Source organism: Nerophis ophidion, linkage group LG04 (assembly GCF_033978795.1).
Source record: "Nerophis ophidion isolate RoL-2023_Sa linkage group LG04, RoL_Noph_v1.0, whole genome shotgun sequence".
Lineage (NCBI taxonomy): Eukaryota > Metazoa > Chordata > Actinopteri > Syngnathiformes > Syngnathidae > Nerophis > Nerophis ophidion.
This window is the reverse complement of record NC_084614.1, coordinates 62,395,533-62,420,776: the sequence shown is the minus strand read 5'-3', so window position 1 is coordinate 62,420,776 and position 25,244 is coordinate 62,395,533. Positions and strand designations below refer to the sequence as shown.

The window sequence follows — 25,244 nt, the reverse complement described above, 5'->3', positions numbered from 1 at the left end:
GAATTATTTTCCGCGTATTATTGTTAATTCTTGCAAAATACTTTTTGCTCTGGAGGTAAAAAAGTCATTTCAAAATAAAAGCTTTATTTTGGAACTTTCTCTCTGCATCTGGGTCCACTCCTTATTCCGAGTCGTGACAGCTTGATAAAAAAAATTAAATAGAAACACTAACAACACATTAAAATACCGTAATTGCTCAAATGATCGCCTCTATTCAATTAACACGCTCTGAGGCATCATTTTTTAAAAGCAAATCTTCGTTGTGGTCTTTCATTAGCAAAGGGTCAAAAAACTATCATCGCCAGCTGTGGCTGTAGGCAACCTCAATTTTTAATATTTTTTAATTAACCCTACAAAGGGCAGTAGCTGCATTTGAATTATACAAGCGAGTGGTCAGCATCCAGCGGCTTTGTCCAGCTCTGCCTGCGCTATAAAAGTCATGCGTGTTGCACTTGCAGTGTTGTTGTTTGCTGGTTCTGGTGTTGCTTTGTTGCACAATGTTCTAGTCGATAAATAAAGCAATAATTCAGGATTTGAATATATTTACAATTCAAAACCCACACACTCTGCTCCATTTAACTTACCTGCGGTCTACTCTTGTGCAACACCTCCCACACACACACACACACACACACACACACACACACACACACACATTAGCTTCTATTTTGGCAGCCATCATTATTATTTAATAATGAGGCGGCCTCTGGTTTCTGTTCCGCCCTTCAGTACACTTGATCCAGGTGTGAATAATTCAACGTGCTTACCTATAACGGTGGGCCAATGGCGGCCAAATTTGGGCACAGGAGGCTGGACACACACTCACACACACACTATACAATACATGAACACAAGTAGAAGAAGGATTCTTTCCACCCACTTTCTTACTCGCTGCTCTTCAGCAGGACTCTCGCTCCCAACTGTGCTCTCTCGCTATTGCAGTCCATCACCGCAGCTCTCAGCGAATGGACTGACTCGCTCTGCTCCCTATCCGCCGCCATGGACGAACCACAACGGAGAAAGGGTCAACGGCATGAAGCCGCCAAGCCTAGAAAGGTACGTTGGTAAGGGAACGCCTACAAATGCCTCACAAGGCCAAGGGTGCGTGTTGATCGAGTCAGCGTTCGTTCAGCCTTTTGCATCAAATTGGAGCTAAAAAAACAACAACAAAAAAAAAACTAATCTTTTTGTTCCTTTAGGACCACCGTAGTTCTGTCTTGCTAGCGTTTGGCACGGCGGGAAACAAAAGCAAGTGTTACGTTATGTTCGCACCTGTGCACATAGACATTTAGGCTTTTTGGGGCCTTCGCCCTAAACCAGATGTCACCGCCCCACAAATACACATTCAGTATGTCTACAGGCACTAAAAAAACAATTATTCACTTACATTGGCCTGCAGCTTGTGTTCTGTTGGCCCACAGTATTGTTATGGATAAAACCGTAACAGTAGGATTGAAAAAAAAATGAGCTAACATTATTGATGTATGAGAAAACATTTGAGAATTTATTTCTAATATTTGCATGTTCTCCCCGTGACTGCGTGGGTTCCCTCGGCTTCCTCCGACCTCCAAAAACATGCACCAGGGGATAGGTTGATTGGAAACACCAAATTGGCCCTAGTGTGTGAATGTGAGTGTGAATGTTGTCCGTCTATCTGCGTTGGCCCTGCGATGAGGTGGCGACTTGTCCAGGCTGTACCCCGCCTTCCGCCCGATTGTAGCTGAGATAGGCACCAGCGCCCCCCGCGACCCCAGAGGGAATAAGCGGTACAAAATGGATGGAGAAAAAATTTGAGAATTTATTTCTAATATTTCCATGTTCCCCCCGTGACTGCATGGGTTCCCTCGGCTTCCTCCCACTTCCAAAGACATGCACCTGGGGATAGGTTGATTGGCAACACTAAATTGGCCCTAGTGTGTGAATGTGAGTGTGAATGTTGTCTGTCTATCTGTGTTGGCCCTGCGATGAGGTGGCATCTTGTCCAGGGTGTACCCCGCTTTCCGCCTGAATGCAGCTGAGATAGGCTCCAGCGCAAATTATGAGATCAAAAGTTAAATTCATGAGATAAATCGAAATTATGATTTTTGTATTGACTCATTAGTTTAACTAAAAAAAATATATACTTACTTACTCCGAATGCAGCTGAGATAGGCTCCTGCGACCTTGAGAGGGACAAGTGGTAGAAAATTATGAGATAAATCCAAATTATGATTTTTTATATTGTCTCATTATTTTAAAGAAAAAAATCAACTTACCGAATTTCCTTGAATTGCCGCAGGGCATATAATATGCACCTGCCTTGAATTACTGCCTGGTCAAACTCTCTTCCCAAAATAATAAGCGCATGCTTAGTATTACCGCCTGGTCAAACTCGTGACGTCACGAGTGACACTTCCCCTATCAACATTTTTAAAATGGAGGAGGCTGATTTCAATACAGGTAATTTGAAATCGCATAAAGGGAAGAATATTAAGAGCTATTCAGTAGGATTTAAGGTCCAAGCTTACATCACACTCAATTTTTTACTGCATACCTTTGGTAAATGCCGGAGTGAGAAGAGGTTTTAAAATAATTAACGCATGCTTATTTTTACCGCATGCCTTTGGTAAGCGCAGGAGTGAGAAGAGGTTTTAAATTAATTAGTGCCCCAGCGGCAATTTACGGTACTTACTTACTCTGAATGCAGCTGAAATAGGCTCCAGCGACCCCCTGCAAGCCCAAATGGGACAAGCGGTAGGTAATGGATGGATGGATTGATGGATAATCCAGAGGTGTGAAAACTTTTCCACCAAGGGTCACATACTGAAGTGTCAGGGTGTGTGGGGAGCAATTTGAAATGATTTTATTTAAAAAAAACAACTGCATTATTTATGATTTTCTCGCAGAATAATAGTTTCCCTAATTATATCATGTCTAAAGAACATTGTAATATTACTATTTTTCCCCATTTATTGTCTGTAGTTTACTGCGTGAGTGATGGGAGGAAAAGCTGGGAGTCAATGGGCGCCACTTGTCTTTTTCACTTTTTTCTTACATTGGGGTCAATTCAGTACATTACGACTGTTTTAGCGGATGACATGATACTTTGATCATTACTAAGCGTATCGCTAAAACCAGAGTGTCCGCCCTGAGATCGGTAGGTCGTGAGTTCAAATCCCGGCCGAGTCATACCAAAGACTATAAAAATGGGACCCATTAACTCCCTGCTTGGCACTCCGCATTAAGGGTTGGAATTGGAGGTTAAATCACCATAAATGATTCCCGGGCGCGGCCACCACTGCTGCCCACTGCTCCCCTCACCTCCCAGGGGGTGATCATGGGTGATGGGTCAAATGCAGAGAATAATTTTGCCACATCTTGTATGTGTGTGACAATTATTGGTACTTTAACTTTAACTTTTTAATGGCGTCCTAACTACAAAGCAAACTACGCATCGCTGTGAATCTTACTAAGTACTAACGTGGCACCCATCCCGCTCCTAATACACCAGGTGAGGTTCAAACTGGCGTCGTCTTACAGCGGCCGCGTCCTCAAGCACGTGTACGAGGACGGGCAGGAGCTGGACAGCCCTCAGGAGAAATATCCTCACAGCTTCAAGACGGCACCACCCGGCCACCTGGAGATGGAGCAGCTCTGCGGCTTCGACCGGCCTCTGTCGGAGCAGCAGGGTAGGTTGTTAACTGTTACCGCGACAACGCTTGCTCATGTAATATGGATGGATGCACTTAGCCTGGCTGCTTATAACTTGGCTGGAAGCTGCTGAGGTCACAGGTTGGCTTTTTTTTGGCATGAAGTCAACTGTAATGATAACGTGCACATTAGAATATCACTTTTTTTTGTCATCGCACTTAAAAAAAAATACATCTAAATTAGTTTCCAGTTGAACAGTATACAGTGACAGGGGAATACAGGACCGGACAAGAGCGCCCGGGGAATAAAAAGGTAGGGAAGGTGTTCCTAAACTAGTCCCTCTGAGGAGGACTCAGCTTAAGATTTAAAAAAAGCCAAACATATTACAGCACACAAAAAGACTCAAGATTGTAACAGTGAGGGAGTGGAAGCATTCGGTTCAAAGCTGCTGCCATCAGGGCGCTGCTCTGAACACCACCGCTCCACGAAGGGTTAAGCAGCGAAGGGTTGGGGCGGGTGTGGAAGTCCATGAGTGTGTGTTCGGTCTATAGACCCTAGAGAACGCTCTGCTCAGCGTTTAGAAAACCTAGCGAAACATCACAGGTGTTCTTGAAGAAGGGAGGATCTAATTGCCTCTTCTGGCTCTCAAATTGGACATTAATTCGCCTTGTGGAGTGGAAAGCTTCTCCGAGATGTTAACATCACTAAAAATCGAGTGCCTATAGCTCCATATATCGCGACAAGCAGCTCTTACAGTGGGGCAAATAAGTATTTAGTCAGCCACCGATTGTGCAAGTTCTCCCACTTAAAATGATGACAGAGGTCTGTAATTTTCATCATAGGTACACTTCAACTGTTAGAGACAGAATGTGGAAAACAAATCCAGGAATTCACATTGTAGGAATTTAAAAACAATTATTTGTAAATTATGGTGGAAAATAAGTATTTGGTCAACCATTCAAAGCTCTCACTGATGAAAGGAGGTTTTGGCTCAAAATCTCACGATACATGGCCCCATTCATTCTTTCCTTAACACGGATCAATCGTCCTGTCCCCTTAGCAGAAAAACAGCCCCAAAGCATGATGTTTCCACCCCCATCCTTCACAGTAGGTATGGTGTTCTTGGGATGCAACTCAGTATTCTTCTTCCTCCAAACATGACGAGTTGAGTTTATACCAAAATGGATACATGGATGATACAGCAGAGGATTGGGAGAATGTCATGTGGTCAGATGAAACCAAAATAGAAGTTTTTGGTATTAGTGAAATCAATGAAAATCATCGGATGACCTGTTATCACAGTCTCAAAACGTCACGTCTTTGACGGAAAGCTCGGTCAGGCACGTGACTCTCCACCTCTCCCAAGAGTCCTTCACGAAAACGTTCCGCCAGGACGGGCCGAACATGTCCTTGTCGAGAAAGTCTTGCCAATTGATCTGAGAGACCAGTTTATCAATTCCATGTTTAGATTTTCGGAGAACGGTGCAAACGAGCCAAAGCAGGAAAGAAATGGAGAGGGAGGGAAATGCGACCGGCTTCGTTGAGAGCCAAGTAAAAAGAGCGTAATATGAAGTACAGTACATGCAGGTACACGTGTCATTATGCCGCCATGGCAGAGTGCCATTTTCCTCCCTATGCACTGATGTTTCAAATCCACCAACCCCCCCCCACATTAGGGTGGGTTGCCTACAGCCACAATTGTAAATGCTAATTGAAACCATATTGTTAAAAGAGTATGTCTCTGGCAGTATCAATCAGCAATGTTTATTCAGATTGTTATTTCCACTATTTGAGCATTTTATTTTGTCTCCAGATTCTTCCTATTAATAATAAATCACATATTTTTGTAGGGAAGTGAAATACTACTTTGAAAATGCCTGGAATTATCCTCACAAAACCTTTACATTTGATACACAATGACTAAAACGTTTTATAGAAATTCGACAACAGGTTGTACAAATGAGTCAGCACAAGTCAGAGAACTGCTGTTGTCCCTGTCAGGCTTGGTCAAAAGATAGTACTCAGATGCAGAGAAGGGAATAATTCGGCAGCCTTTTATTTTGAAAGGTTCCTTTCACCTCCAGAGTCAGGGCAGATCAATATAGGCTATAACCAAACTAGTTGGTGAAATAGGTTCCAAAAAAAAGGAACAACCAAAAATCACTCCAAAAGGAGGAAAACACAAAAACAATGAACTATACTTGGCGCCGTATATTCTATGAAACGTATTATAAACACAAAACGATCCAACAGGAGGAAAAAACAATGGCTATTAAACTTCTAAACTGTCTTTCATCTAATGAAGGTCAACAAAAAATGTCGCTCCAAAAATTGAGGAAAAGGAAGAACTATAAGAAAAAATTTAAACTCACCACTTCGGCTGTAAAACTAATAACACAAAATCACTCTGCTGAGGAGGAGAAAATGAAAACTGAAAATATCAACGAGGGAATTCAGGATCAAGGCATTCTAACACAAGACGAGGCAAGGCATGGACAGGACGCTTAGAGAGGCACGAATAAACGACACAACCTGGCACAGAACAAAGGGAGGTGTGGGCTTCTAAGACACATGAGGGTAATGGGGAACAGGTGGAAACAATCAGGGGTCTGGGATGATGTCAGACTGACACAAAAGGAAGGGCAAGTGATCTGAAATGAGAGGAGCTACTTTTCAAACTAAAACATGCAATTCACAAGGCAGAAGAAACCAAGACAAGACATCCCTCACGGCGGTGTGACAGTCCCACAGGGATTTGTATTGGGTCTGCTACTTTTCATTACAGTGTGTACAGCAACCACTGTTCTTTATGTACATTCTTCGAAATTGTTAGCGGAGATGCTAAACTGGTTAATATGTTACCTTTTAAGCAAAGATGCGACTAAATAGGCATAAAAAATAGATTCCAGCATGAATGTCCATTTATCAAGTCTTTTTCAGAGGGTGACAGTTGTGGGAGTACCGTAATTTTCGGAGTATATGTCCCACTGGAGTATAAATCGCATTTTTTTGGGGACATTTATTTGATAAAACCCAACACCAAGAACAGACATTTGAAAGGCAATTTAAAATAATTGAAGAATAGTGAACAGGCTGAATAAGTGTACGTTATATGATGCATAAATAACCAACGGAGAACGTGCCTGGTATGTTAACGTAACATATGGTAAGAGTCATTCAAATAACATACAGAACATGCTATACGTTTACCAAACAATCTGTCACTCCCAATCGCTAAATCCCATTAAATCTTATACGTCTAGTCTTACGTGAATGAGCTAAATAATATTTGATATTATACGGTAATGTGGTAATTATTTCACAGTATAAGCCGCACCCCTGGCCAAACTATCAAAAAAACTGCGACTTATAGTTCGGAAAATACGGTAAGTGTGAGGTGTTAAACTGCACTTTTCCATATTTCTTTGCACACAGGTGCTGTCCAGCCTCTGTCATGGCTCAGAAGGTGGTAAACTGTCAGTTTTGAACCGCCTATTTTGTGGCTTTTTACACAGAACAGGACGTGAAAAAAGGACGACTTTTACCGTGTAAATGTGACTTGCTATTTAAAAATTCAATGAGGTCCGTTGCTGCCCTTGACTACTTATGCAGCATATGTGCCGTTTTGGCGAGGGGGGAGCAGGAGATGTGCAGTCCAGTTTCTCACTCTAGCGTGACAAGATGTTTTGTTGTGTGTCCAGGTGTCAACGCTCCAACAGGGCTCACTGCCCAGAGAATAAACGTGTACAGAGGAACGGGAGCCTACAAGGCTGCTGCGGGCCAGAACCACCAAACAGATGGAGACCCCAACGTAAGCTTGCAGCCGAATGGTGTAGTAGACACAAATTAATTTGAAAGTAAACATGCAGTATTTTTTATTGCCCACTTCATTAAAATTAATGCGCCACACCTTGCATCGTTTGGTAACTTGACCCAAATATTCAGTCCAAATATACACACAAGTCGCATGTAACAAGCTTTGCTCAGCAAGCATGAAAGGATTAATTCTGTCTTTTTTATTTTTTTACTTTTTGCTACACACAACATGGTTGACATACAGTTTGACATCCATGCAACTATGGAACGAGATTATGTTTATGCACAATTTACTTAATTTTTTTATAGCTTTGTTTAAAAATCATAAATCTATGGAGGCCCAATAGTAAGTTATAATTATGTGAAAGAGGCTAAAAAGTCAAATTTATGAGGTCAAAATGTTGAATATATGAGATAAAAAGTCCAAATTATGAGATAAGTCAACATTATGGGCAGCACAGTGGTACAGGGGTTAGTGCGTGTGCCTCAAAATAACAAGGTCCTGGTTCAATCTCAGCACTCGGGGTCTGTCTGTGTGGAGTTTTCATGTCCTCCTCGTGACTGCGTAAGGTTCCCTCCGGGTACTCCGGCTTCCTCCCACCTCCAAAGACATGCACCTGGGGACATACTTGCCAGCCTTGAGACCTCAGATATTGGGAGGTGGGGGGTGGGGCAGAGGCGTTGTTGAGATGGGGGCGTGGTTAAGAGGGGAGGAGTATATTTACATCTACAATTCACCAACTCGAGTATTTCATATATATGAAATACATGACTTTCAGGGAAATCTAGCTATATATGGTGATGAAGTTACATCTCTTTACTGTGAGCTTCAGGAATCAGAACAGCCTCCCTCACTTGCCGTCAGGTGCACAACACCACGTAAATCGTTGGCCAATCAAAAAAGCAACCCCATAACGCTATAGCCAACATTCACCAGGAGATGGCAAAAGACAACATAGATCACTCTATTACGGCCGCCGTCGCCATGGCTGTAACTTCCTCGTTCTTCTGCTTCGTCTCCTTGTGTGTACAGTTTTTTATTAAAATCTGTAGATGTTGTAACGTGATTGGGCAGGCAAGCTGTTTATATAGTGGGAAAGCGGACGTGAAAACAGGCCGTCCCCATTCAGGTCCGCATGGAGCTGGAGGGGCCGTGGCCTCCAGCTCCGACTGAATTTCGGGAGATTTTCGGCAGAACATTTCTTCTGGTAGGTTTTCGGGAGAGGCGCTGAATTTCGGGACTTTCCCGCAAAATTCGGGAGGTTTGGCAAGTATGCCTGGGGATCAGTTGATTGGCAACACTAAATTGGCCCTAGTGTGTTAATGTGAGTGTGAATGTTGTCTGTCTGTTTGTGTTGGCTCTGCGGCGAGGCGACGACTTGTCCAGGGTGTACGCCGCCTTCCGCCTGAATGCAGCTGAGATAGGCTCCAGCACCCCCCGCGACCTCGAGAGGGAAAAGTGGTTGAAAAGTACGAGATAAAAAGTCAAAATTATGATATTTGTATTGTCTCATTATTTTGATTAAAAAAAGAATCTGCTTATTATGATTTTATCTCATAATTTTGGCTTTTTATCTCAAAATTATCACTTTTTAGCTAAATATTCAGAATTTATTATCTACTAATTATGACTTGTTATCTTATTGCGACATTTTATCGTCATTATCTGGCAGCTCTGCTGCCGCCTGTCTGCTTTGTATTGCAGTGCCTGTTTTTTTGGGTTACGGGGCGGAGTCACCTTCACACACACCTGATACCAATTTCCTTCTGACTAAAAATTTAAGCTCCCCAGTCCATTCACTCAATATTTGATGGTTCACCTGTCCAGTCGTGTTCGTCTCCTCTGCTTTGGCTCCACTCATGCTCCTGATTCCAGTGTCTGTCTCCGACGCTGATGTGTAGTGTTTACTTTTTCCTCTGCACATTTGTGTGCATCCTTAGTTGATTTTCCTCACTCCTTTTTGAGTGGGCTTTTTGCCGATCGTGACATTAAGCTTATAATTTATTATCTCATAATTGTGACTTTTTATCTCATTCTTACCAGAAGTGTATTTTGTCAGTGCTGAAAATGTACCTTCAATCAATCAATCAATGTTTACTTATATAGCCCTGAATCACTAGTGTCTCAAAGGGCTGCACAAACCACCACGACATCCTCGGTAGGCCCACATAAGGGCAAGGAAAACTCACACCCAGTGGGACATCGGTGACAATGATGACTATGAGAACCTTAGAGAGGAGGAAAGCAATGGATGTCGAGCGGGTCTAACATGATACTGTGAAAGTTCAATCCACAATGGATCCAACACAGCGCGAGAGTCCAGTCCAAAGAGGATCCAAGACACAGCAGCGAGAGTCCCGTTCACAGCGGAGCCAGCAGGAAACCATCCGAAGCGTAGGCGGACCAGCAGCGCAGAGATGTCCCCAGCCGATACACAGGCGAGCAGTACATGGCCACCGGATCGGACCGGACCCCCTCCACACGGGAGAGTGGGACATAGAAGAAAAAGAAAAGAAACGGCAGATCAACTGGTCTAAAAAGGGAGTCTATTTAAAGGCTAGAGTATACAAATGAGTTTTAAGGTGAGACTTAAATGCTTCTACTGAGGTAGCATCTCGAACTGTTACCGGGAGGGCATTCCAGAGTACTGGAGCCCGAACGGAAAACACTCTATAGCCCGCAGACTTTTTTTGGGCTTTGGGAATCACTAATAAGCCGGAGTCCTTTGAACGCAGATTTCTTGCCGGGACATACGGTACAATACAATCGGCAAGATAGGATGGAGCTAGACCGTGTAGTATTTTATACGTAAGTAGTAAAACCTTAAAGTCACATCTTAAGTGCACAGGAAGCCAGTGCAGGTGAGCCAGTACAGGCGTAATGTGATCAAACTTTCTTGTTCTTGTCAAAAGTCTAGCAGCCGCATTTTGAACCAACTGTAATCTTTTAATGCTAGACATGGGGAGACCCGAAAATAATACGTTACAGTAGTCGAGGCGAGACGTAACAAACGCATGGATAATGATCTCAGCGTCTTTAGTGGACAGAATGGAGCGAATTTTAGCGATGTTACGGAGATGAAAGAAGGCCGTTTTAGTAACGCTTTTAATGTGTGCCTCAAAGGAGAGAGTTGGGTCGAAGATAATACCCAGATTCTTTACCGTGTCGCCTTGTTTAATTGTTTGGTTGTCAAATGTTAGAGTTGTATTATTAAATAGAGTTCGGTGTATAGCAGGACCGATAATCAGCATTTCCGTTTTTTTGGCGTTGAGTTGCAAAAAGTTAGCGGACATCCATTGTTTAATTTCATTAAGACACGCCTCCAGCTGACTACAATCCGGCGTGTTGGTCAGCTTTAGGGGCATGTAGAGTTGGGTGTCATCAGCATAACAGTGAAAGCTAACACCGTATTTGCGTATGATGTCACCTAGCGGCAGCATGTAGATGCTGAAGAGTGCAGGGCCAAGGACCGAACCCTGGGGAACTCCACACGTTACCTTAACGTAGTCCGAGGTCACATTGTTATGGGAGACACACTGCATCCTATCAGTAAGATAAGAGTTAAACCAAGACAGGGCTAAGTCTGACATACCAATTCGTGTTTTGATACGTTCTAATAAAATATTATGATCGACGGTATCGAAAGCAGCGCTAAGATCGAGGAGCAGCAACATAGATGACGCATCAGAATCCATCGTTAGCAATAGATCATTAGTCATTTTTGCGAGGGCTGTCTCCGTGGAGTGATTTGCCCTGAAACCGGATTGAAAGGTTTCACATAGATTGTTAGACGCTAAGTGTTCATTTAACTGCTCCGCAACAATTTTTTCAAGGATTTTTGAAATAAAGGGAAGGTGAGACACCGGTCGGTAATTTACCATGAGGTCAGGATCGAGGTTAGGTCTTTTAAGAAGAGGATGAATAACCGCTTTTTTGAATGCTAGGGGAACACTGCCCGAGGAGAGTGATAAGTTTATAATATTTAGCACTGATGGACCTAATAATTCAAAGAGCTCCTTGATCAGTTTCCCAGGAAGAGGGTCAAGTAAACATGTTGTCTGTTTTATTCCATTTACACGTTGTAACAATTCCTCTAATGTTATTTCCTCAAAACGAGAGAAACTATTTTGGAGGGCAGTATCCGCCGTATATACAATCGTGTCAGTGTTAATAGAACCCCGTTGTAGCTGGGACGCATTGTCTTTAATCTCCTTTCTAATGACTTCAATTTTCTTACTAAAGAATTGCATAAAGTCATCAGCTGAGTGGGTGGAGCTACTGGAAGGAGTCCCTTGTTGGGTTAGCGATGCTACCGTACTAAACAAAAATTTAGGATCGTTTTTATTACGGTGAATGAGATTTGAGTAATATTTAGCTTTAGCTAAGGTAAGCATGCGTTTATAAGTTATTAAACCATCACTCCATGCTTGATGGTGCACCTCAAGTTTAGTCGTGCGCCATTTGCGTTCCAGCTTTCTACATAATAATTTCTGAGCTCTAGTTTCTTCTGTAAACCACGGGGTGCGCTTTTTTGGAGCCTTTTTTAACTTTAGCGGTGCTATGTTATCAATGGTTTCGCGCAGGGCGTCGTTAAAGTTGTTAGTGAGGTTATCAATAGAGCCCACATACTTTGGGAATGGTGCCATTACCGAGGGCAGTAGGTCAGCAAGAGTTGTCGTTGTGGCTGTATTAATGTTGCGGCTGCTATAGCAGGTATTATTATTATTAGTTTGACGAACATGCGTCTGAACCTCGAATTTTATAAGGTAATGATCGGACAATACTTTAGTATACGGGAGTATCGTAACTTTGGAAACGGTGATGCCCCTGACAAGCACTAGGTCTATCGTATTACCGTTGCGATGCGTGGGTTCATTTATTATTTGTGTGAGACCACAGCTATCAATTACAGTCTGGAGCGCTACGCACGGTGGGTCCGATGGGGTATTCATATGGATATTAAAGTCCCCCATTATGATTATATTATCGGCGTGTGTCACTAGATCAGCAACGAACTCTGTGAATTCATTAATAAAGTCCGAATAGGGCCCTGGGGGGCGGTAGATAACAGCCAGGTGTAGAGGCAGCGGTGTGACAGACCTCATAGTAAGCACCTCAAACGATTTATATTTATTATTTATGTTAGGACTAAGGTTAAAGTTTTCGTTGTATATTAGTGCGACCCCCCCACCCCTTTTAAGCGGACGGGCAATATGCGCATGTGTAAAGTTAGGAGGACATGCCTCATTTAGCGCAAAAAAGTCGTTTGGTTTAAGCCAGGTTTCGCTGAGACCGATGACGTTAAGATTGTTGTCTCTGATAATATCATTAACTAACAACGTTTTAGGAGACAATGATCTTATGTTTAAAAAACCTATATTATAGGTAGTGGGCTGTTTTAGGGAATTTTTGATCAAATTATCCGTAGTAGCAATATTAATAATGTTGTGTTTATTATGCCCAGTGCATTTAGTATAGTTACGACCATATCTAAGAATTGATACGACAGGAATTTTCCGATTGTTTGATTGTTGCTTTGATAAACTGCACGCATCATGGTTAGCCACCTCAGTAACGGGGATTTTCCGATTGTTTGTTTGTTGCTTTGATAAACTGCACACATCATGGTTAGCCATCTCAGTAACGGGGATTTTCCGATTGTTTGTTTGTTGCTTTGATAAACTGCACGCATCATAGTTAGCCACCTCAGTAAAACACATGTCCAACTCTGAAACACTCAAAGCAGAAAAAACTTGTTCTAATTTAACTGACTCCTTACCCAGACCAGTAGTCTCGCATTTTCCATCTAAATCCGTCTTCGGGATGGAGGAAAGTGGTGTTCTGTGGGGATTAGCCTTCTGCTTTGTTTTTAGCCCCGCTCGGCATCCGCGTTTCCGAACACACCGCTGGCGTCTGCTCCGTAGACGGCCCCCGCTGCTACTAGACTCCCCTGCTTCACAGGCCGCTGGATGTAGCCGCCGATGTATTCCCGTGCTAGTTAGCAATTCTAGCACGCCCGTGTCTATCAGTCCAAAACGGCCCGATTCGTCCACATCCAGAAGTGTCTGGCGGTCGTACGTGATCACGGAGTGAGCACGATGTGAGCCAGCCATAAAGTTTGTGGAATTGTCCGGTATTTCTGCCAAATGTTCCATCTTTAGCAAGAGCTCCTCGAGAGCGCAGCCCGTTCGGGCGCCGCCATCTTGGAATCTCTTGATAGATTTGATTGTTTAAAAAGCTGTTTACATAAAAAAAAGAGCATGAAAATACTCTCCTTCCAAAGGTGCATGGAGCTCTTACTGAATGCCAACCATGTTTTTGTGTTGCAAAAAGAAAAACAGAAAATAATTTCATGCTTGCTAAGCAACGCTTGATGACAGTTAAGTGATAAAGTCATAGTTATGAAATACGAAGTCGGGATTAATAGTCGGTATAACATAATGATCATAATTTCGATTTATCTCATAATTTTGACCCTTATATAATTTAAACTTTTTATCTCATAATTTTTTCATAATTACCTCATAATTTCGACTTTATCATCACATTATAACTTTTGTAATTCATAATTAGGACTTTTTATCTCTCAATTAAGACTTTCTTAACTCATAATTTCAACTTTAAATATATGACTTTGGGTTGGTTTTTCAGTGGCAGAAAGAGCAAATGATATATACATACGGATACATCATATGTGTTTATATATATTTTAATAATCCATCCATCAATTTTCTACCGCTTGTCCCTTTTGGGATCGCGGGTGGGGTGATGGAACCATATCTCAGCTGTATTTGGGCGGAAGGTGGAGTACACCCTGGACAAGTAATGTACAATATTTTTTTCTCAAACAGATACCAATACCAATACCAATAACTTGGGATGTACCGAGTGATTGGCCACTGATCAGTATCCTGAGTTTTGTGAAAAGTATGTGATCGCCATTTCTGATTAATGCCTTTTAATGCTGATCACAATTATCGATCCCCTTTGGATGATACGTTGTTTATATTTGGTCCACCGGCCGACAAGCACCTAGGAGCTAATTATTTGTTCCAGCAGTTCTCCTAATTTAATAATAATGTCCTCCATTACTGCAATCAGAGTGCATTTCTTAGTATAATCATGTAGTATTATCACTGGAGGACAAGGCTAAACCTATAACACACCTTGAGCAGGCATGCTAATAGCTAAGCAAAACGCTAAACTGGCTTTAAACATCAATAAGGTTTAAAAAGTTTAGATGGAACCACATAACAGCAGAAAGTAAGCAGTTAATATCAATCCAAACTATTCCGCTTTATTTTGTATAGCACATTAAAACAACTTAAATGTTTCCAAAGTGCTGCACAACAATATTAAAAACAATATTCAAATATCCTTAGCTCCACTAATGACTGAATAAAAAATAAAAACAATATAAAAATATGATTTAAAAACGATTTTAATGGGTAAAACAATAAATAGAAATCAAAGTAGATAAATTGGAGTCCATAGCAGACGTGTGCATCCGTAGAGTATTGACAGCGTTTCACTTTTTCCACATTTTGTTATGTTACAGCTTTATTTCAAATTGGAATGAATTCATTGTGTCCTCAAATTTCTACAAACAATACTCCATAATGACAATGTTGGATTATTATTATTATTTTTTTTTGCAAATATATTCAAAATGAAAAACTAAAACAATCCCATTATATTCAAAGACTTGAGGCTTGTAATTTTCAAAATTGAACAAAATGTAAAAAAAATAATTTTTGCATTGTCATTATGTAGTATTGTCTGTAGAATTTTAGGACACCAATGGAAATATTCCATTTAGGAATAAGGCTGTAACATAACATGCGGAAAAACTGAATCGCCGTGAAAACTTTCCGGGAGCATTGTATACGTGAAGAATATGGAAGGAATAAAAAAAAAAAACATATATATATATACACATATATATATATATATATATAGAACTTGAATACACCTCACGGTGATGCTTGGACACGTCATCATACATATATATATATGTCCATCCATCCATTTTCTACCGCTTATTCCCTTGTGGGGTCGCGGGGGGCGCTGGCGCCTATCTCAGCTACAATCGGGCGGAAGGCGGTGTACACCCTGGACAAGTCGCCACCTCATCGCAGGGCCAACACAGATAGACAGACAACATTCACACTCACATTTACACACTAGGGCCAATTTAGTGTTGCCAATCAACCTATCCCCAGGTGCATGTCTTTGGAAGTGGGAGGAAGCCGGAGTACCCGTATATGTATATAAATATGAATAAAGTTGTATTTTTTAGTCCCCCATAGACTTGCCTAAAACAGACACAACACAATAACAACATTATCTCCTGTTGGGTTTCCTAAAGAAGCTCACAGAAGAAGGCTATGAATAAGACTTCAAAGAGAAATGCAAAAAGTATTAAAAAGTAGCTTTGGCTGCAAACAATTAACAGGCAAACAAGCAGCAAATTGCCCATGTGACAGGACATGGACACTTCCATGACAGCGGCTTCATTAGAGGGAGGTCAACCACGTTGCCCGCTGGCTTAGTGTCAACCTCATTCCCTCACGCAAAGCCACGCTCCGTCTCAGACGCCCCACAGAAAGTTATCGCCTTTATCAGCGAAGGACAGCAATGTGGATTTAAGGATGGTGTGTTCTTGTGGAGGCCGTTCGGAGTTCACAGACACACATTCCTACTGAGCACAATATGCTCCTTATCTGATTGCCATTTCTCCACGTATGGAAAGAAAAATGTATATTGCTGCGTTTATCTGCACCATAGCAGATACAAATGAAATAAATGTTAGCGATAAGTCATAAAAAGGTGTTGTTTTCGGTGTCTGCTGATGCTCGCCTGACCTACTAGCCCAGTGGTTCTCAAATGGGGGTACGCGTACCCCTGAGGGTACTTGAAGGTATGCCAAAGGGTACGTGAGATTTTTTTTTTAATTTTCTAAAAATAGCAACAATTTAAAAATCCTTTATGAATATATTTATTGAATAATACTTCAACAAAATATGAATATAAGTTCATAAACTGTGAAAAGAAATGCAACAATTCAATATTCAGTGTTGACAGTTAGATTTTTTGTGGACATGTTCCATAAATATTGATGTTAAAGATTTCTTTTCTTGTGAAGAAATGTTTAGAATTAAGTTCATGAATCCAGATGGATCTCTATTACAAACCCCAAAGACGGCACTTTAAGTTGATGATTACTTCTATGTGTAAAACTCTTTATTTATAATTGAATCACTTGTTTATTTTTCAACAAGTTTTTAGATATTTTTATATCTTTTTTCCAAATGGTTCAAGAAAGACCACTACAAATGAGCAATATTTTGCCCTGTTATACAATTTAATAAATCAGAAACCGATGCTGTATTTTACTTCTTTATCTCTTTTTTTCAACCAAAAATGCTTTGCTCTGATTAGGGGGTACTTGAATTGAAAAAAAATTCCCAGGGGGTACATCACTGAAAAAAGGTTGAGAACCACTAGCCCCTCTTAACCTCTTAATGCAAAGTTAATGTGTAACGCAAGGAACTACATTTGAACACCACTTCACAAACATTGTGATTTATCCCGGCTAATTATGTAATTATGAAACAACAATTAAGAAAATGAAACAAACAAATATAATTGCATCCATTTACTATATATTTATTTGTGGAATTTATTTGATAAATTGTATATATTTTTGAATCATTTAAATATTTTCATCACACAAAATCATTAAATAAATGTAATAAATTACTAAAATAATGTTCGTAAATTAGGTTTTTGTATTTTATACATTTATTATATATTGCTTCTGTTATTACATGTGGAATTAGTTTGATACATTTTTATAAATATTTGATAATAGCTGAATTATTTTAATCAACATTTTCATTAAACTAAGTCCTTTCATGTGATAAATTACTAATATAATGTTCATAGATAATGTTTTTGTATCTAAAGTTAGAATAAAAATATAATAAATGGATCATATTAAATTAGAAATAGTTTTTGTGAAATCACAAATGATGTACATTATGCAAATGAACAAATATATTTATTTTTACATCATTGAATACATTACTCAAAATAAGTTTATACATCAAGTTTATTACCTTAACTTACAATATATAATGATAAATTGAATTGGAAAAAAAAAGTTTTTCAATAAACGAAATCACTTTTTATACAATATGCTAATTAATTAATTGTATAAAGCACGTTTTTAATTTACATCAATTATTTAAAATATGTTTGTAAAAAAGCATGTATTTCCAGGTTATTTTTTCATCGGAAAAACAACTTTTCTTTTATTGTCATAAATATTTATATTTACATTACTATATCCAAAATATTATACAATTTAACATATATATTTATCAACCAGGATTCCATTTTTATTATTTTTTATTTTAACTACTATTAACATTTTTTTTAATATGGTTGTATTTACATTACAATTAGAATAAAAAAAATACAATATGTATTTTTAAATGTAAATTTTTTTAGAAATACACTTGAATTAAATATACAATTTTTATTCTCAATATGAATTAAATATTTAAAATGGTAATCTTCCATCCATCCATTTTCTACTGCTTGTCCTGTTCTCTTAATTTTATTAAATTCAATTAATTTAATAAATTAAAAGCATACTCATTATTATTTGATAACTGTAAATTGTATTGATTTTATATTGCATATTTCTTACTTATGATCATCCATTTAAATCTATTTTAGAATATTTATTCTTGTTTTATTTATGCTATCTACTGAATTTTTGTCTGTCGCGAACACAGCGGCAAATTAAATTAAAACTGTAACCATAGTATATCCATCCATCCATAATAGATATAATACATACAAATATATTAAATATAAATCAAAAGTGTAACCAAAACCATGTTTGCCCGGCAGCTTTTTGCTAATTAAAATAAAAAATATGTTCCTTTGTGCTTATTACAAACCAACATGGTGTCACGTGGGTTCCCGTTGGACGACGGCAATAGCCAAGCCACACCACATAGCTCTTCGATTTGCAAACTCGGGTCTGACCAGGAAATCCCTGCTCTGCATTAAATACAAAAACATATAATTCCTCCCTGTATTTGGTTCTCCCCCTTCAGTCGTCGGTGTTGGACTTCGGAAAGATCATCATCTACACCAGCAACCTGCGCGTTATACGAGCACCAATGAAGAAGGCTGAAATGGTGCGCCACTACTCGGCGCCCCCAGTGGTCTCGGAGGGCTACACACAGGGTCGCGAGCGTGTGAGCAGGAGGCGACCTAAAGCTCTTAGTACACAGGAAGGGGAGCAGAAACAGGTGGAGGTAACAATCCTTGCCCACCAGTATTCTCAGCAGGGTGCTGGCGAGTATTTATTAGCCTGTTCTTTTCTTGACCGCTCTCTCAATCATGTTCCCTCTAAAGAGATTAAACACCGCGTTACATCCCATAATGTCAAACTGCTCACACAGGGCTGCTTATTCTCTCACCCTCACATCCCTTGCAATGTTTTTTGCAGCACTCCCCTGCCACTCACAAGCGCAAAAAAAAAAAAAGTTCATCTCATTTTTTTCCTACAAATTGGCAATCCCTTCCCTCTCTCTTCTTGGTCTCGCCTGCACACAAGTCCGGTAGTTAATCTTCTTTTGTGTTCAGAGCACACGGCACAGTGTTTTCACACAATTTGTATATACATATATATATATATATATATATATATATATATATATATATATATATATATATATATATATATATATATATATATATATATATATATATATATATATGTGTATATATATATATATATATATATATATATATATATATATATATATATGTGTATATATATATATATATATATATATATATATATATATATACAGTGGGGCAAAAAACTATTTAGTCAGCCACCGATTGTGCAAGTTCTCCCACTTAAAATGATGACAGAGGTCTGTAATTTTCATCATAGGTACACTTCAACTGTGAGAGACAGAATGTGAAAAAAAAATCCAGGAATTCACATTGTAGGAATTTTAAAGAATTTATTTGTAAATGATGGTGGAAAATAAGTATTTGGTCAACCATTCAAAGCTCTCACTGATGGAAGGAGGTTTTGGCTCAAAATCTCACGATACATGGCCCCATTCATTCTTTCCTTAACACGGATCAATCGCCCTGTCCCCTTAGCAGAAAAACAGCCCCAAAGCATGATGTTTCCACCCCCATGCTTCACAGTAGGTGTGGTGTTCTTGGTATGCAACTCAGTATTCTTCTTCCTCCAAACACGACGAGTTGAGTTTATACCAAAAAGTTCTATTTTGGTTTCATCTGACCACATGCCATTCTCCCAATCCTCTGCTGTATCATCCATGTGCTCTCTGGCAAACTTCAGACGGGCCTAGACATGCACTGGCTTAAGCAGGGGGACACGTGTGGCACTGCAGGATTTGATTCCCTGTCGGCGTAGTGTTACTGATTGTAACCTTTGTTACTTTGGTCCCAGCTCTCTGCAGGTCATTCACCAGGTCCCCCCGTGTGGTTCTGGGATTTTTGCTCACCGTTCTCATGATCATTTTGACCCCATGGGATGAGATCGTGCCTGAGGCCCCAGATCGAGGGAGATTATCACTTGTATGTCTTCCATTTTCTGATAATTGCTCCCACAGTTGATTTTTTCACACCAAGCTGCTTGCCTATTGTAGATTCACTCTTCCCAGTCTGGTGCAGTTCTACAATTCTTTTCCTGGTGTCCTTCGACAGCTCTTTGGTCTTGGCCACAGTGGAGTTTGGAGTCTGACTGTTTGAGGCTGTGGACAGGTGTCTTTTATACAGATAACAAGTTCAAACAAGTGCCATTGATACAGGTAACGAGTGGAGGACAAAATAACTTCTTAAAGAAGAAGTTACAGGTCTGTGAGGGCCAGAGATCTTCCTTGTTTGAAGTGACCAAATACTTATTTTCCACCATAATTTACAAATTCTTTAAAATTCCTCCAATGTGAATTCCTGTATTTTTTTTTTTCACATTCTGTCTCTCACAGTTGAAGTGGACCTATGATGAAAATTACAGGCCTCTGTCATCATTTTAAGTGGGAGAACTTGCACAATCGGTGGCTGACTAAATATTTTTTTGCCCCACTGTGTATATATATATATATATATATATATATAATTTTTTTTTTTTCGTAAGACAATGTGGACTACATGGGCTGCTTATCGTGACATAAATTATGCAGAGGCATCGTCGAGCCTCTGGGCAAGTAAAAAAATATGCGGGGTGCAATACAGTGGCCTTCTGTCGCGGTGGTAAAACTGCTGGAAACAAGAATTTATAGCTGATACATTTGAAAAAAGCACACCGTTATTTTCTTTTTGGGTTACTCTGAAATCATTGATTGATTGATTGACTGATTGAAACTTTTATTAGTAGATTGCACAGTACAGTACATATCCCGTACAATTGACCACTAAATGGTAACACCCCAATAGGTTTTTCAACTTGTTTAAGTCGGGGTCCATGTCAATTAATTGATGGTAATTCATCAATAGGTTCAATCTGGACATACCTCTTAAAACGGCATCTAATATAGTAAAGTTGTATAAAATATATAAATAAATAAAATTAAAAATTAATAACAATCGTTTCCCACAAATAAAAACTGTGAGAGAATTTAATGGCAGGCGGGTTCCTCCAAATTAATTCTGCGAAGGGCACCAATTTAACCAGGGTGAAACATTAGCTATCTCTTGTTTTTAGTTTTTCTGACATGACCTTTTTGTTTTCTGTTGTAATGATTCTCCCTATGGTTTGTGTTCCGTTCTCAATGCTCCTTTCTTGTTGCTAGGTGCACTGATCTCGACACCGGTTTCCACGCCTGCTTCTGCCTCCAATCACTCCCCTTTCTTATTACCGTTTCACCCAGCCAGTCTTTGCTGGATCAAGGTTCGATCGAGGCGACAGGTTGCGTTTGTTTCATGCTAGGCTAAAATAGCTTTCCCATGCCCGCCTTGTGCTAACTTTAACTTGGTCACGTTCGTTTTGCGTTTCCCGTGCACTTCCGAGCAGCACAACGTTGTTTGTATTTTGCCTTGCTGGATTTAAAGACTCTTACCGGCACGCTTCCTGTCCTTCCCACATGCGACCAGACGCAACATTTTCTTAATGGTAAAATGTTTATTTATTAGCACAAAAAACTAGTGCAGCTAGGGAGTGCACAAGACACTACACTTGTTGTGATAGCAAAAAAACACCTATCTCAGTAGTGTAGCCATTACACAACATAACATGATCTGGACGGTATACAAATCATCCTGACTGGAAACCAGGGACTGGTGTTTCTTGATTGCCAATCAGGGACCGATGAGGGAGGCAACAATGTGGAAACAAGAAAAGAAGAGCCACTGAACCAGAAATAACACCAAGCAAAGGAAATCAAACACTAGTCCAAAACTGTCATGGAAGATGGTGACATACTATGTGCTGTCGATTATTGGGATGTATGTGTCGTGTGTTTAAAGTTTCTTTTTTTTTAGTACCAGCTGTGTCAAAGTAAGGACTATTTATATGATAAGTGAACCTGAGATAGTTGTACAGTAATGTAAGTTTTATCTAAATGGGACTTCCGGTATATTCTGTTATGATTTATGGCTAATTTATGGACGGCCAACACTCTTAGCAACTGACGTCCCCACAACTCTTCACGAATGATGCGTCTCGAGATGAGAGATGGAGCATTTAAGTGAAAAACATGTTTTTCAACAAAAAAGAAAGTAAAACAATATAAAAACAGTTACATAGAAAGTAGTAATGAATGAAAAGGAGTAAAATTAACTGCTAAAGGTTAGTATTATTAGTGGATCAGGAGCACGCACGATCATGTGTGCTCACGGACTTTATGTATCCCTTGCAGACTGTATTGATATATATTGTAGGAACCAGAATATTAATAACAGAAAGAAACGACCCTTTTGTGTGAATGAGTGTAAATGGGGGGGCGGAAGTTTTTTGGGTTGGTGCACTAATTGTTAGTGGATCTTGTGTTTTTTATATTGATTTAATTAAAAAAAATAAAAATAAAAATTGTCATACCTACTGGACTTAGGGCCGGCCCCTGGCATAAACGCCCTGTGCCGTTGTTTTGTGGCCACGCTCAATCGTCTCATGGATGCAATCATATTTTGTGTCGGCAAAACATTTATTCAGTCGTGGCCTTATGTAATATTTTTAGTTCAGTCTAAAAGCGTTACGACCTCGTCCATTCAAAAGCCCGTAGCGATAATTGCTCATTTAGCATTTCTTCGGACGCCCGTCATGGTGACAGATTTACAGCTGTATTTACAAAACCAGCCACATTACAAAGTTTTTATCGTAGAAGAATCTTTTCCCTAAATATAAAGTCTGAAGAACATTGTATTATTATTTTTACCCATGTATTGTTTACTTTTCCAATTAATGTTGACGTGACATATAGCAGTTTAGAATTGGCTTTACGATACCTCACACTTTAGCGGTATCGCTCGGTCGGTAGAGCGGCCGTAACAGCAAATTGAGGGTTGTAGGTTCGATCCCCGCTTCCGCCATCCTAGTCACTGCCGTTTTGTCGTTGGGCAAGACACTTTACCCACCTTCTCCCAGTGCCACCCACACTCGTTTAAATGTAAAAATTAGATATTCGGTTTTACTATGTAAAGCGCTTTGAGTCACTAGAGAAAAAGCGCTATATAAATATAATTCACTTCACTTTTATTTCCCTTTTGACCTATCAACTTATTTTTACATTTATTTTTTTACCTTTTGGACATTATCTTGAATATAAGCACGACCATTGAATACAGTACAGGCCAAAAAGTCTGGACATACCATCTCATTCAATGCGCGTTCTTTATTTTCATGACTATTTACATTGTAGATTGTCACTGAAGGCATCAAAACTATGAATGAACACATGTGGAGTTATGTACTTAACAAAAAAAAGGTGAAATAACCAAAAACATGTTTTATACTCTAGTTTCTTCAAAATAGCCACCCTTTGCTCTGATTACTTCTTTGTTAACTCTTGGCATTCTCTCGATGAGCTTCAGGAGGTAGTCACCTGAAATGGTTTTCACTTTACAGCTCATTGAGAGAATGCCAAGAGTGTGCAAAGAAGTAATCAGAGCAAAGAGTGGTTATTTTGAAGAAACAACAATTGAATCCGATATACAGTACAGGCCAAAAGTTTGGACACACCTTCTCCTCATTCAATGCGTTTTCTTAATTATCGTTAATATTTACATTGTAGATTGTCACTATGAACGAACACATGTGGAGTTATGTACTTAACCAAAAAGGTGAAGTAGTTTAAAAAAAATTTTCTTCAAAATAGCCACTCTTTGCTCTGATTACTGCTTTGCACACTCTTGGCATTCTCTCGATGAGCTAACTCCTTCAAGACTGTTGGAAAACCCTTTCAGGTGACTACCTCTTGAAGCTCATCGAGAGAATGCCAAGAGAGTGCAAAGTAGTAATCATGGCAAAGAGTGGCTATTTTGAAGACATTTTTTTAAACTACTTCACCTTTTTTGTTAAGTACATAACTCCACATGTGTTCATTCATAGTGTTGATGCCTTCAGTGACAATCTACAATGTAAATAGTCATGAAAATAAAACGCATTGAATGAGGAGGTGTGTCCAAACTTTTGGCCTGTACTGTATATCGGATTCAATTGTTGTCGTCAATGTAGTTTTTTTACGTGACTATTAATAGTAAATAGGGCGACAAAAAAAATCTTGTTAATGTCTGACTGGACTACTTATTCTTCTTCTTCAAATTATGGCACTTCTCGCTACCATAAGTGCTCCCCCGTGTGTTTGTTCTCCAGGAAGCAGCCAGATGCCAGCATTGCGACGGCTCGGGCCTCGCCCCGTGCTCGCTGTGTCACGGCAGCAAGCTGTCCATGCTGGCCAACCGCTTCAACGAGTCCATCAGCGAGCTGCGCTGCCAGGCCTGCTACCCTCACGGCCTGGAGAGGTGCCAGTCGTGCCGAGCAAAGTCGCCATGTTTGGACAACGGCAAGGCGACCGCTCGTGTTTGGCCACTGATCCAATGAAAGCCGGGGGTCGTTTAAAGGCACACGCATAGAGGCCATGGTTGAATATGGGAATTATGCAGCAGGTGGAAAATACACGAGGCGGACATAATCCCCATTTTATTTTGCTGCTTTTAATTAAAATGATGCAAACATTTACCAATTGTATTTTTACCTCGCGCAAGAATCCTATTCACTGGTTTAATCCGGCCATTCTTATCTGTCTGCACCAGAACATGATATATTTGTACCGACACACAATATGTCGCATGGAGGATGGAACCAGCTGCAGGAAATATGGTTATTTTTCAAATGTAATAATATGTGTAATAAAATACTAAAAAAAAGTACAAATAATTTTAAAATAAGTTGACCAATTTGTGTCTTTTTTTTAATTGTTTTGTTTTTATTCAAATAAATCCCCAGTCATTGCCAACTGAGCTTGTTTGTTTTGAAATAAATAACCCAGATTTGCTATTCTGCAGTATTTGCTTTGCCTATAACTTTATTTCACTTCCAAAAATTAAAAAAAATATTTTTTTGTTCTAAATGATAAAATAATTGATTAAAAACACTTTAATTATCAAAAACATTTTTTTTTTGTCCTGTCCAGCTTCTCAGGCAAATCATATAGTTGATGTAGATGCCCATATCGGCTGTTCAGATTTACTTTACAAAAGAGAAGTGTAGGATAATTCTCTTGTTGCCTTATTT

General features: G+C 39.6%; 1 protein-coding gene across 2 annotated transcripts; it reads left to right on the top strand.

Moving 5' to 3' along the window:
• The first annotated feature begins 832 nt into the window (after positions 1-832).
• LOC133551689 (glutaredoxin domain-containing cysteine-rich protein 2) lies at positions 833-24,966 on the top strand. Of its 2 annotated transcripts, none has more exons than XM_061898658.1 (5): positions 833-1,056; positions 3,491-3,668; positions 7,332-7,441; positions 18,580-18,783; positions 24,298-24,966. In XM_061898658.1, exons 1-5 carry the CDS (start codon positions 1,000-1,002, stop codon positions 24,541-24,543), a joined length of 795 nt encoding a protein of 264 aa, XP_061754642.1. In that variant the 5' UTR covers positions 833-999; the 3' UTR covers positions 24,544-24,966. The 2 variants fall into 2 exon arrangements, with proteins under 2 accessions (XP_061754642.1, XP_061754643.1); XM_061898659.1 differs by having other exon boundaries at positions 836-1,056; positions 24,324-24,966.
• The last annotated feature ends 278 nt before the right edge of the window (positions 24,967-25,244 follow it).